The following is a 14,707-nucleotide window of genomic DNA, read 5'->3' as shown; positions in this document are numbered from 1 at the left end:
GTACATCTTTCTCTGGGATCCCCTTTGTTCAGAAATAGCAGACATATATGGCTTTGACGTTGCTTTTTGATAATTAGAAGGCCGCTAAATGCCACTGCGCACCACACGTGTATTATGTCCAGCAGTGAAGGTGTTAATTAGGGAGCATGTAGGGAGCTTTTTGGGGTAATTTTAGCTTTAGTGTAGTGTAGTAGACAACCCAAAGTATTGATCTAGGCCCATCTTGGTATATTTCATGCCACCATTTCACCGCCAAATGCGATCAAATAAAAAAAAAAAACTTTACATTTTTCCAAATTTTAGGTTTCTCACTGAAATCATTTACAAACATTTTGTGCAATTATGGCTTTTTGGTAATTAGAAGGCTGCTAAATGCCGCTGCGCACCACACGTGTATTATGCTCAGCAGTGCAGGGGTTAATTAGGGAGCTTGTAGGGTTAATTTTAGCTTTAGTGTAGTGTAGTAGACAACCCCAAGTATTGATCTAGGCCCATTTTGGTATATTTCATGCCACCATTTCACCGCCAAATGCGATCAAATTAAAAAAAATAGTCAACTTTTTCACAAACTTTAGGTTTCTCACTGAAATTATTTACAAACAGCTTGTGTAATTATGGCACAAATGGTTGTAAATGCTTCTCTGGGATCCCCTTTGTTCAGAAATAGCAAACATATATGGCTTTGGTGTTGCTTTTTGGTAGTTAGGAGGCCACTAAATGCAACTGCGCACAACACATGAATATGCCCAGCAGTGAAGGGGTTACTTAGGTAGCTTGCAGGGTTAATTTTAGCTTTAGTGTAGAAATCAGCTTCCCACCTGACACATCAAACCCCCTGATCCCTCCCAAAGAGCTCTCTTCCCTCCCCCACCCCATAATTGTCCCCGCCATCTTAAGTACTGGCAGAAAGTCTGCCAGTACTAAAATAAAAGTTATCTTTTTTTTATATATATATATATATATATATATATATATATATATATATATATATTTTAGCATATTTACATATGCTGTTGTGTAGGATCCCCCCTTAGCCCCCAACCTCCCTGATCCCCCCCAAAACAGCTTCCTAACCCACCCCCTCTGCCTTATTGGGGGCCAGTTTGCAAATAAAATGTTTTTATTTTTATTTCATTTTTCTGTAGTGTAGCTTCCCCCCCCTCAAGACCAATCCCCCACCCGCTCCCAGATCACTTAGATTTCCAAGTACTAAATATTTTGCACCCCTTTCTCCCACTTATAAAAACATTTTTTTCTGTATATTAGTGGTTCCCAACCGCTCACTCCCAGTGCACGCGCCCGCACGCCTCCTCCCGTGCACGTGCGCGCCTCCGGCGATCCCGCCCCCCTCTCTGACAAGGACCACATCGATGGCCGCCCACCCACCAATGAATGCGGCCATCGATGCCCAGTGCAGAGAGGGCCACAGAGTGGCTCTCTCTGCCCCGGAGGGGTAAAATTTGTTATTGCAGGAAGCCTCGATATCGAGGCATCCTGCAATAACCGGAAAGCAGCTGGAAGCGATCAGGATCGCTTCCAGCTGCTTTCCAAACCGAGGACGTACGCCATACGTCCTCAGCCGTTAACTGTATTTTTTCTGAGGACGTATGGCGTACGTCCTCGGTCATTAAGGGGTTACAAAAAATAATAGAAATTTGACTGTGAAATAATAGCAGTCAGTTTCCTTCACACGTGTGCGTTTCAGGGCCTGCCAGGGCACAGTGTCACACCAGTGCAACTCATATCTGGTGTAACAGTAGTGTACATTAAAAAAAAACTAGAAATTTGACTGTGAAATAATAGCAGTCAGTTTCCTTCACGCGTGTGCGTTTCAGGGCCTGCCAGGGCACAGTGTCACACCAGTGCAACTCATATCTGGTGTAACAGTAGTGTACATTAAAAAAAAAACTAGAAATTTGACTGTGAAATAATAGCAGTCAGTTTCCTTCACACGTGTGCGTTTTTCGGGGCCTGCCAGGGCACAGTGTCACACCAGTGCAACTCATATCTGGTGTAACAGTAGTGTACATTAAAAAAAAACCTAGAAATTTGACTGTGAAATAATAGCAGTCAGTTTCCTTCACACGTGTGCGTTTCAGGGCCTGCCAGGGCACAGTGTCACACCAGTGCAACTCATATCTGGTGTAACAGTAGTGTACATTAAAAAAAATAAAAATTTGACTGTGAAATAATAGCAGTCAGTTTCCTTCACGCGTGTGCATTTCAGGGACTGCCAGGGCACAGTGTCACACCAGTGCAACTCATATCTGGTGTAACAGTAGTGTACATTAAAAAAAAACCTAGAAATTTGACTGTGAAATAATAGCAGTCAGTTTCCTTCACACGTGTGCGTTTCAGGGCCTGCCAGGGCACAGTGTCACACCAGTGCAACTCATATCTGGTGTAACAGTAGTGTACATTAAAAAAAATAAAAATTTGACTGTGAAATAATAGCAGTCAGTTTCCTTCACTCGTGTGCATTTCAGGGACTGCCAGGGCACAGTGTCACACCAGTGCAACTCATATCTGGTGTAACAGTAGTGTACATTAAAAAAAAACTAGAAATTTGACTGTGAAATAATAGCAGTCAGTTTCCTTCACACGTGTGCGTTTCAGGGCCTGCCAGGACACGGAATGAACAGGGAGGGAGAATAAGACAGGCAGACCTAAACAGAAGGCACCACCGCTTGAAGAATCTTTCTCCCAAAGGAAGCATCGGTCGAGGCAAAAGTATCAAATTTGTAGAATTTGGAAAAAGTATGCAGTGAGGACCAAGTTGCAACCTTGCAAATCTGTTCCACAGAAGCTTCATTTTTGAAAGCCCAAGAAGAGGAGACATCCCTAGTGGAATCAGCTGTAAGTCTCTCAGGAGGCTGCTGTCCAGCAATCTCATAAGCAAAATTAATCATACTTCTCAACCAGAGGGAAAGAGAAGTAGAAGTAGCCTTCTTCCCCTTACACTTACCAAAGAAACAAACAGGGCAGAAGGCTGGCGAAAATCCTTAGTAGCATGTAGGTAGAATATTAGAGCGCGCACCACATCCAAGTTGGGCAACAGACGTTACTTATGAGAGGAAGGATTAGGACAAAGAGAAGGAACAACAATCTCCTGATTAATATTTCTATCCGAAACCACCTTAGGGAGAAATCCCAATTTAACACGAAGGACCGCCTTATCCGCATAAAAAATAAGGTAAGGCGAATCGCACTGCAAAGCCGAGAGTTTGGAAACTCTCAGAGCAGAAGAAATAACAATAAGAAACAAAAGCTTCCAAGATAACAGCTTATTATCTATTGAATGCATTGGCTCAAATGGAGCCTGCTGCAAAACTCTAAGAACTAGGTTAAGGCTCCAAAGAGGAGCAACAGATTGAAACACAGGCCTGATTCTAACCAGAGCCTGACAAAAAGATTGAACATCTGGCACATCCGATAGACACTTATGTAAAAGAATAGATAATGCAGAAATCTGACCTTTCAGAGAACTGACTGGCAACCCTTTCTCCAGACCATCCTGGAGAAAAGACAAAATTCTAGGAATCCTGACCCTATTCCAAGAGTAGCCCTTTGATTCACACCAATAAAGGTATTTACGGCATACCTTATGGTAAATCTTACGAGTAACAGGCTTGCGAGCCTGAATCATAGTATCAATGACAGACTCAGAAAACCCATGCTTAGCCAGAACTAAGCGTTCAAACTCCAAGCAGTCAGCTTCAGAGAAACGAGATTTGGATGGAGGAAAGGACCCTGAGTTAGAAGGTCCTTCCTTAGAGGTAACCTCCAAGGTGGAAGAGATGACATCTTCACTAGGTCTGCAAACCACATCCTGCGAGACCATGCAGGAGCTATTAGAATTACAGACGCACTCTCCTGTTTGATACGAGCAATGAATCATGGAAGGAGAGAAAACAGAGGAAACAGGTATGCTAGAAGTCCCAAGGAACCGCCAGAGCATCTATCAGGGCGGCCTGAGGATCTATTGACCTTGAACCGTACCTTGGAAGCTTGGCATTCTGACGAGACGCCATCAGATCCAACTCCGGCACTCCCCACTTGAGGGATAAACTGGAGAACACCTCAGGATGGAGATCCCATTCCCCAGGATGAAAGGTCTGTCTACTCAGGAAATCCGCCTCCCAGTTATCCACTCCTGGAATGTGGATGGCAGATAGAAGACAATTGTGAGCTTCTCCCTACTTTAGAATGCGAGTCACCTCCTTCATGGCCAAGGAACTCAGAGTTCCTCCCTGGTGGTTGATGTAAGCCACTGAGGTGATGCTGTCTGACTGGAACCTGATAAACCGGCCTAAGGACAACTGAGACCAGGCCATCAGAGCATTGAAGATCGCTCTCAACCCAAAGATGTTTATTGGAAGTGAAGACTCCTCCCGAGTCCATAGGTCCTGAGCCTTTAACGAGTCCCAGACTGCTCCCCAGCCTAGCAGGCTGGCATCCGTGGTCACAATCACCCAGGAGGAACTCCGGAAGCATGTGCCCTGAGACAGATGATCCTGAGAAATCCACCACAAGAGAGAGTCTCTTGTCAACTGGTCTAGATCTATCCTCTGAGATAGATCTGAATGGTCTCTGTTCCATTGTCTGAGCATGCATAATTGCAGAGCTCTCAAATGGAATCGAGCAAAGGGAATGATGTTCATGGAAGTGACCATCAGACTAATTATCTCCATACACTGAGCCACTGATGGCCAAACAGTAGACTGTAGAGAGAGGCAAGTAGTGAGAAGCTTGGATCTTCTGACCTCCATCAGAAAAATTTTCATAGATAGGGAATTGATGATGGTCCCTAAGAAAACCACCCTTGTAGGGAACTCTTCCCCAAATTCACTTTCCAGTCATGGGAACGTAGAAAAGACAACAAGATCTCTGTATGAGAGTATGCTTGTTGAAAAGATGGCGTCTGAACCAATATGTCTTCCAGGTAAGGTGCTACCGCAATTCCATGAAACCTGACAACTGCCAAGAGAGCCCCCAGAACCTTTAAGAAGATTCTGGGAGCTGTGGCATGGCCAAACGGAAGAGCCACAAACTGAAAGTGCTTGTCTAGAAAAGCGAATCTTAGGAACTGGTGATGGGAACATGAAGATACGCATCCTTCAGGTCTATGGTCGTCATGAACTGACCCTCTTAGACCAAAGGAAGAATGGAACGAATGGTTTCCATTTTGAAAGACGAAAAACTTGTTGAGACACTTTAGGTCTAAAATTGGTCGAAAAGTTCCCTCTTTTTTGGGAAATACAAACTGATTTGAATAAAATCCTAGACCCTGTTCTCTTACTGGAACTGGAACAATCACTTTCAGGGAGGAAAGGTCCTGAACGTACTTTAAGAATCCCTCTCTTTTTACCTGATCAGCAGATAACATTGAGAGGAGAAATCTGCCCTTGGGAGGACGAGATTTGAATTCTATTTTGTACCCCTGAGATACTATGTCCACAGCCCAAGGATCTGGGACATCTTGTATCCACGCTTGACGAAAAAAGGAAAGTCTGCCCCCCACTTGATCCGATCCCGGACCGGGGGCAAACCCTTCATGCTGACTTAGTCTCAGCAGATGGCTTCTTTGATTGCTTTCCCTTATTCCAAGACTGATTGGGTTTCCAAGAAGACTTGGATTGCTTCTGCTTGGAGGAAGGAGAGGAAGAATTTTGACCTTTGAAGTTATAAAAGGAATGAAAATTACATTGACATCATTTAGGTCTATTCTTCTTGTCTTGTGGTAGAAAGGACCCCTTCCCACAAGTAATTTCAGAAATTATCTCCGCCAGACCAGGACCAAACAGGGTCTTACCCTTGTAAGGTAGCGACAGAAGCTTCAACTTGGAGGTAACATCAGCTGACCATGATTTTAGCTACAGAGCCCTGCGGGCTAGGACAGTGAAGTCTGACATTTTGTCTCCCAGTCTAAAGACTTGCATGTTGGCATCAGAGATAAAGGAATTGGCTAGTTTGAGAGCCTTAATCCTATCCTGGATCTCCTCCATGGAGTGTCCTCTAAAATCAGTTCTGACAAGGCATCACACCAATAAGATGCTGCACTTGCTACTGTGGCAATACAAACTGCAGGTTGCCATTGAAGCCCCTGATGAACATACATTTTTTTTAGATAAGCCTCTAGCTTTTTGTCCATGGGATCCTTGAAGGAATGGCTAACCTCAATAGGGATCGTAATTCTCTTAGCCAGAGTAGAAATAGCCCCTTCTACCTTACGCACTGTGCGCCATGAATCTCTAATGGAGTCAGCAACAGGAAACATATTTTTAAAGATGGGAGACGGAAGAAAGGTATCCCTGGCTTCTCCCATTCCTGTGTAATAATCTCTGTCACACGGTCTGGAACAGGAAACACGTCCACAGAGGAAGAAACATCATAGTATTTGTTAAGCTTACTAGATTTCTTAGGCTTGACAGCGACAGGAGAGTCTGAGTCGTCCAAAGTAGCCAGTACCTCCTTTAACAGTAAACAAAGGTGTTCAAGCTTAAATCTGAAGTTTACTTCTTCAGCATCAGACAAAGGAATTATACTGTCAGAATCTGAGATTTCACCCTCAGAGGCTACCGAAGTATCTCCTCATCAGACTTATGAGAAAGGACCACCTTCACGGCAGCAGATGGGACAGACACCTTACCATCTGACAAATTTTTAGTATTCCTCTTGCGTTTTCCCAACATAGGAAAAGCAGATAATGCCGCAGATACCGCAGAGGATATCTGTGCAGCAAAATCTGATGGCAAATAAACTCCTCTAGGAGGCTGAGAGGAACTGCAGGGCACTGTATGTGACGCCATTGAAGCTTGGGACGTTTGAGGAGAAAGCTGTGGCATTGTCTGAACGGCATCATCCTGAGAGACATTAGGCTCAGAAACAAAAAAATGTATCTTTATTCTTTTAAATGTTTTATCTAAACATAAGGAACAAAATTGCATGGGTAACACAATTTGGGTCTCAAAACACAATAAACATTTGTCCATAAGAACAGACTCTTGCTCCATGTCCATAGCTTAAAAAATTCCTAGAGATACAGGAATGACAAGTAAAAATAAATATTTTTAAAATTGACACTGTCACTTTAAATTTAAATTTACTCAGAGCGAATGTGCGCTCAAAAACATACCCCTAATTAAGGTCCTGTACACCTCAGCAGACTGAGGTGCTCTACCTGCCCCTCCGGAGTACAAAAAAATCTTGCCAGAATAAACCTGCCGGTCTCACAGGGAAGACTAACAGATTCGACTAACACAGCCGACGCCACTCCAATCAGATCTGAGAGCGGAAGAGAGGGAGTCATGTGACCGGCTGAAAATGAAACTGCGCATCAAAGTAAAAGCGTGTGTTTCAGGAGCCGTTTAAGACCGAACAATAAACTGACACATTCAGTCCTAAGTCTGCCGTTCTCAATCTGAAACCTTGTGCTGACAAAGTGAGAGAAAAAAAACTGAGAAGTCCCAATAAGACCCACACAGAGTCTTAATAAATAAAATGAGCCACAGATTTTAAGTTAACTCCTTCGTACCCATAAAGGAAGATTAACCCTGCACACTGTCTAAATAAAATCCTCTACTAAGGATTTAGCATGTCCCAAATAAATAATGCAGAGAAAGCCTCTTAAGTGCAAGTCTCCAATACCTAGAAGACAAAAGCACTTACCTGCAAATCCAGCTGTCCGGCAGGAAGAAAGCTCACAAGACGTGAAAGGACACATACTCCTTATAGAGACCTGTAGAAAAAGAAAGAACAGAGTAACCAACTCTGGCTTTGTATACCAAGGGCAGCAAATATGTTAGAAATCTGAGCTAAGGACCACCTCACTACTTTCTAACTGCTTAAAAGCCATCACAACTCTTACTCAAGAGATTGACATTGACACAGCTAAACCCAAATCCTTGCTTGCAGGAAAAAGTACTCAAAAAAAGGAATCAATATCTTCAGACACCAAACTTTACCTCCTCCATTGACAGATGCAAAGAGAATGACTGGGGGTTATGGTTAAGGGAAGTGACACTTAACAGCTTTGCTGTGGTGCTCTTTGCCTCCTCCTGCTGGCAATGAGTGAATATCCCACTAGTAATTGAAATGACGTTGTAGACTCTCCATGTCTTAGGAAAGAAATATTTTTTGGGGTTTCATGCCCCTTTAATTCAGAAGGAACGCAGAACAGAGTGGTATTTCTCTTTTGTCAAGTTGCAGCTGATCTTGAACAGGTCACCAACACCTACATATTTTTTATGCACTGTAGTGTTATCTGTTAAAACAACCAAGAATTAGAAATTTTGATTTGTCAGTAAACTTTAGACTTATTTTCTCATTGAAGAAGTGGTTTAGAGACCACTACTCTCCCGTGAGGATTGTAATTTGCTAGTCCCCATTGAACCGCATTGGTTTAGTTGGGACTGAATTGGAGATGCAGAGGCTGTTACACTGCAAAAATGTTAGCTTGATATACTGATCTTCTGATGTTGTTGTCACTTTAGATCTCCTTGGCTCTGCTTAGAGTGAAAATTATTTAGTTTCATAAAATATCTTCAATTTGTGTTGAATTGCTAACTTAGAAATATTCAGCTTAACTGCAGTTTGGTGTTGGGAAAAAAAATTCAGCACTTAGTAGAACAACTAGACCTTGAATTGATCTACTAAGCTTCTCTGACATGATTATTAAAGGTACAAAAGGCCTTAGCAGCAGCATTTGTAAGATAACTAGCTCCTGTTATGATTCCAAGTTTACTAGAAATTATTTTTCTTTTGTCTGCATTCACACATTTTTTTAAGCAATAATGAGCCACTAAACTAGGCTGAGAAAGGACCTGCTGCTGGTCAAGAAGAGATGAAGAAATAAGTTTCTTTGAACAGACCTAAGGTGAGACCTATTAATTCTTAGTTAGTGTTTTTTTTAACTTAGTATTTTTTTTGTCAATGGGGAATAAATTGGGTGAGTCAATTTATGAGGTTTCCTGAGTGTGGAATTCTTTAAATTAAGTAACAGCGGTATAATTTGGTGGGTCAGCTCTATAAGAGGGGGTCCCTTGATGTTAGGAACGGAACTATTCTGGGGTTGTCAAGCTAGTGGGGCCTATCCAGAATTAAGGTTTATGGCAGTGGGGTCCATGTCTTAAATAAGGATAAAGGGCTGTAACAATGGTACACATGACATGGATACCACTATTAAAGCTAATGCGGTAAGAAGCGGCTACGATGTAGTGGCACAAAATAGTTGTATTTGTGTGTGATACAGCCAATACAAATGTAGCCACTATACAAAAATTTGCTGTAACAACATTTTTATCCAGTTAGCTGCATTTGTATGGGTTGAAATGTGATTGTAGAACAATGATATTTTTACTGCCATAATAAATAGGTAACTAGATTTGATCAAAGATTAACAAACAGCATTTGTAGCATTTATTTATTAACCTAGCCAACAATGTGACCATACTTTTAAAAATTGGATATCCTAGTATGAATACGCACTTCTTACATCTACTAAAACAAAATAGAAGATGTTTACCTTGGAAGAATATCCAGGATATAAAGGAAACTTTTAGCCCTTGGGTCAGAAACATCAGCCTGCAGGCCTATTCTAAAAAAAATACAATGAAAACACAAATTGAATTTGATATTTGTAAATGTATACAGTAATTTAGACTAATGTATTTGTAATATTTATATAATTATATTAGTACATTAAAACTGGGGAAAATAAAAATCATGTGCTAAGATATATGATAAAACATTAGAATTAGTATGCAGTGAGGTCTAGATCAGGGTATCCCAATTACAGTCCTCACTATCCCTAACAGGCTATATGTTCATGATATCTGAAGTAGAGCACAGGTGAAATAATAAGATGAACGGTAACCATGGCTACTAACCTACTCTCGCACATCACCTGATTATTTTGCCTGTGCTCTAGTTCAGATATGAAAATGTGGCCTGTTAGCGGGTACTTAAAGGGACAGTAAAGTAAAAAATTTTGATTTTTTTAAATAGGGCATGCAAATTTAAACAACTTTCCAATTTACTTTCATTACCAATTTTGCTTTGTTCGCTTGGTATTCTTAGTTGAAAGCTAAATCTAGAAGGTTCATGTGCTAATTTCTTAGACCTTGAAGACTGCCTCTAATCTGAAAGCATTTTGACAGTTTTTCACCACTAGAGGGCGTTAGTTCATGTGTTTCATATAGATAACATTGAGCTCAGGCACGTGAAGCTCCTAGGAGTCAGCACTGATTGGCTAAAAATGCAAGTCTGTCAAAAGAACTGAAATAAGGGGGCAGTTTGCAGAGGCATAGATACAAGGTAATCACAGAGGTAAAATGTATATTATTATAACTGTGTTGGTTATGCAAAATTGGGGAATGGGTAATAAAGGGATTATCTACCTTTTTAAACAACAAAAATGTTGCTGTTTTCTGACCCTTAAGGACTGAAATTGAGAAACTCTGGTCTAGATTACTTATAGAAACAGGGATTCATTTGAGTTTACAACAAACAAATACTCTCTAAAAAGGGACACTAAAATTCTAGTTAATTGTGACACATTTGAAACAGCAGTTTGCAAACATTACATAAGTGTGATTTTACATTAATTTCTTTTACATTTTTGCAATTTTAATCTATCTAAATTTCCTGGTTATGTTTCAGAGTATATTTTTGCAAACATTGCTCCATGCATCATCATTCCCATCTTTGGCTGTGTCATTGTAAATCAATTCAAGCCTCATCCTCTGCTTTCCTCAGAGATCACCACTACATTGTCCACTGTGACACATTTTTTTCTACTGTAGATATGAGGCATTTCCTTCCTCATCCAGATTAACCTTCTGGCTGGATGGAAAAATTAACATCATCAAATGGTACATCATGGTGATAAATGCAATAGAGAAGCAAAAGAAGAGCCAGTTTATGGCTAATGGCCTGAACTATGGGTTTCCTCTTAAAGAACACATATCTCAGCCAGTAGCGGACCTACTCAACAGAGGCCCTGGTACAAAAAAAAAATGTTGGGTCCTCTAAAAGGCTACTCTGTATAATGATTTTGAGGATAGATAAATTGGTAGCTACACCTGCAAAAGGCTCACATGTATTAGGATTGTACACATTCTGCACAAGCCTATTTATAGACTGACTGCTATGGGGCCCCCCCCCCCAGCCCTTGGGCCCTTGGAGCTACTGCACCTGATGCACCAATGGTAGTTCCACCCCTGATCTCATCCCCCACAACAAATGAATCTCTTATTTAAAGAAGGGATGTATGCGGTTTCAAATGAGAAGTCATTTGATCCTCTAGCATTCAGGTAAATACTGTGATAAACAGTGACAATCTGATCCACAACACTAGAGATATTTTCTAACACCCACTTAGAAGAAGGAGGTGTAATCCATATTTTGAATGAGCTGGCACATCACACTCTACTTTAAATGTTAATTCAGAGCTCTGGGCTATAAAAGGGATCACAAAACTCCAATACAAACACTAAAATGGGGTTGCTTCTCTACAGTAAGATTTTATATATTTTTATATTTTCTTTATACACATTTTTGCCTATTTTCTCTACTATACAATAAAAGAAAATGATTCAAATGTGTTATATGTAGTGATGTCGCGAATAGTTCCCCGGCAAATAGTTCCCGGCGAACATAGCTTGTTCGCGTTCGCCGCAGCGGGCGAACATATGTGATGTTCGATCCGCCCCCTATTCGTCATCATTGAGTAATACTTTGACCCTGTACCTCACAGTCAGAAGACACATTCCAGCCAATCAGCAGCAGACCCTCCCTCCCAGACCCTCCTACCTCCTGCACAGCATCCATTTTAGATTCATTTGGAAGCTGCATTCTTAGTGAGAGGAGGGACAGTGTAGCTGCTGCTGATTTAATAGGGAAATCTATAGCTAGGCTAGTGTATTCAGTGTCCACTACAGTCCTGAAGGACTCATCTGATCTCTGCTGTAAGGACAGCACCCCAAAAAGCCCTTTTTAGGGCTAGAACATCAGTCTGCTTTTTTTTTTCCCTGTGTAATCTAATTGCAGTTGCCTGCCTGCCAGCGTGTGTATCAGGCTCACAGCGTATACTGTGCCCACTTGCCCAGTGCCACCACTCATATCTGGTGTAACAGTAGTGTAGATTTAAAAAAAAACAACACTTTTTTGACTGTGTTAAATAATAGCAGTCAGTTTTCTTCACACGTGTGTGTTTCAGTGCCTGCCTGCCAGGGCACAGTGTCACCCCAGTGCAACTCATATCTAGTGTACTAGTAGTGTATATTTAAAAAAAAAACACTTTTTTGACTGTGTTAAATAATAGCAGTCAGTTTCCTTCACACGTGTGCGTTTCAGTGCCTGCCTGCCAGGGCACAGTGTCACCCCAGTGCAACTCATATCTGGTGTAACAGTAGTGTACATTTAAAAAAAAATACAATTTTGACTGTAATAGATTGAATAGCAGTTAGTTGTCTGCAAGCGTGTGTGTCAGGCCTACAGCGTCTACTCTGCCAACTTCTGCCAGTGCACAGTGCCACTCATATCTGTTGTCACAGTAGCTTGCACGCATAGTACCACTAATCGGAAAAAAAATGACAGGGAGAGGCAGGCCACCCCGCAGGGGCCGTCGTGGTCGTGGTACTGTGATTCCCTTTGGCCCTAGAATAATGCCCAGTGTTCAGAGGCCACGTACCCCAAACTCGAACAGTTCTGAGGACATAGTTGACTGGCTAACACAGGACACCCAATCTTCTACAGCTTCCGCTCGGAACCTTGACTCACCATCCTCCTCCAGCTTAGCTTCGGGCACCTCTCAAGTTACCACTCGCCCGCCTGCCGACACCACCAACACTAGCACCACAGCCGCTTAACTTGATCTGTCAGAGGAGTTATTTACACATCAGTTGGAAGAAAATATAATTTATGCTTACCTGATAAATTCATTTCTCCTGTAGTGTAGTCAGTCGACGGGTCATCCATTACTTATGGGATTATATCTCCTCCCTAACAGGAAGTGCAAGAGGATCACCCAAGCAGAGCTGCTATATAGCTCCTCCCCTCTACGTCATACCCAGTCATTCGACCAAAAACCAAACGAGAAAGGAGAAAACTATAGGGTGCAGTGGTGACTGGAGTTTAATTTAAAATTTAGACCTGCCGTAAAAAACAGGGCGGGCCGTGGACTGACTACACTACAGGAGAAATGAATTTATCAGGTAAGCATAAATTATATTTTCTCCTGTTAAGTGTAGTCAGTCCACGGGTCATCCATTACTTATGGGATACCAATACCAAAGCTAAAAGTACACGGATGACGGGAGGGACAGGCAGGATCTTTACACGGAAGGAACCACTGCCTGTAGAACCTTTCTCCCAAAAACAGCCTCCGAAGAAGCAAAAGTGTCAAATTTGTAAAATTTTGAAAAAGTGTGAAGTGAAGACCAAGTTGCAGCCTTGCAAATCTGTTCAACAGAGGCCTCATTCTTAAAGGCCCAAGTGGAAGCCACAGCTCTAGTAGAATGAGCCGTAATCCTTTCAGGAGGCTGCTGTCCAGCAGTCTCATAGGCTAAACGTATTATGCTACGAAGCCAGAAAGAGAGAGAGGTAGCCGAAGCTTTTTGACCTCTCCTCTGTCCAGAATAAACGACAAACAGGGAAGAAGTTTGACGAAAATCTTTAGTTGCCTGTAAATAAAATTTCAGGGCACGGACGACGTCCAGATTGTGCAGAAGTCGTTCCTTCTTTGAAGAAGGGTTAGGGCACAATGATGGAACAACAATCTCCTGATTGATATTCTTGTTAGTGACTACCTTAGGTAAGAACCCAGGGTTAGTACGCAGAACTACCTTGTCTGAATGAAAAATCAGATAAGGAGAATCACAATGTAAGGCCGATAACTCAGAGACTCTTCGAGCCGAGGAAATAGCCATTAAAAACAGAACTTTCCAAGATAACAGCTTGATATCAATGGAATGAAGGGGTTCAAACGGAACACCTTGCAGAACGTTAAGAACTAAGTTTAAGCTCCACGGCGGAGCAACAGTCTTAAACACAGGCTTAATCCTAGCCAAAGCCTGACAAAAAGCCTGAACGTCTGGAACTTCTGACAGACGTTTGTGTAAAAGGATAGACAGAGCTGAGATCTGTCCCTTTAACGAACTAGCAGATAAACCCTTTTCTAAACCTTCTTGTAGAAAAGACAATATCCTAGGAATCCTAACCTTACTCCATGAGTAACTCTTGGATTCGCACCAATATAAGTATTTACGCCATATTTTATGGTAAATTTTCCTGGTAACAGGTTTCCTAGCCTGTATTAAGGTATCAATCACTGACTCCGAGAATCCCCGCTTTGATAGAATCAAGCGTTCAATCTCCATGCAGTCAGCCTCAGAGAAATTAGATTTGGATGTTTGAAAGGACCCTGAATCAGAAGGTCCTGTCTCAGAGGCAGAGACCATGGTGGACAGGACAACATATCCACTAGATCTGCATACCAGGTCCTGCGTGGCCACGCAGGCGCTATTAGAATCATCGATGCTCTCTCCTGTTTGATCCTGGCAATCAATCGAGGAAGCATCGGGAAGGGTGGAAACACATAAGCCATGTTGAAGACCCAAGGTGCTGTCAGAGCATCTATCAGTACCGCTCCCGGGTCCCTGGACCTGGATCCGTAACAAGGAAGCTTGGCGTTCTGGCGAGACGCCAT

At 42.1% G+C, this 14,707-nt stretch overlaps 1 protein-coding gene across 2 annotated transcripts in view; it reads right to left on the bottom strand.

Moving 5' to 3' along the window:
* The window catches only part of TRDMT1 (tRNA aspartic acid methyltransferase 1), a 425,365-nt gene that overhangs the window by 169,193 nt on the left and 241,465 nt on the right, over positions 1-14,707 (bottom strand). For both annotated transcript variants that reach the window (XM_053713982.1, XM_053713981.1), the window contains exon 4: positions 9,524-9,595. In XM_053713982.1, coding sequence (XP_053569957.1) covers positions 9,524-9,595 — 72 coding nt within the window. The remainder of the gene's footprint in view (positions 1-9,523; positions 9,596-14,707) is intronic.

Source organism: Bombina bombina, chromosome 5 (assembly GCF_027579735.1).
Source record: "Bombina bombina isolate aBomBom1 chromosome 5, aBomBom1.pri, whole genome shotgun sequence".
NCBI classification, from domain to species: Eukaryota; Metazoa; Chordata; class Amphibia; order Anura; family Bombinatoridae; genus Bombina; species Bombina bombina.
The sequence above is the reverse complement of the archived record's forward strand: the minus strand, read 5'-3'. Positions and strand labels throughout refer to the sequence as shown.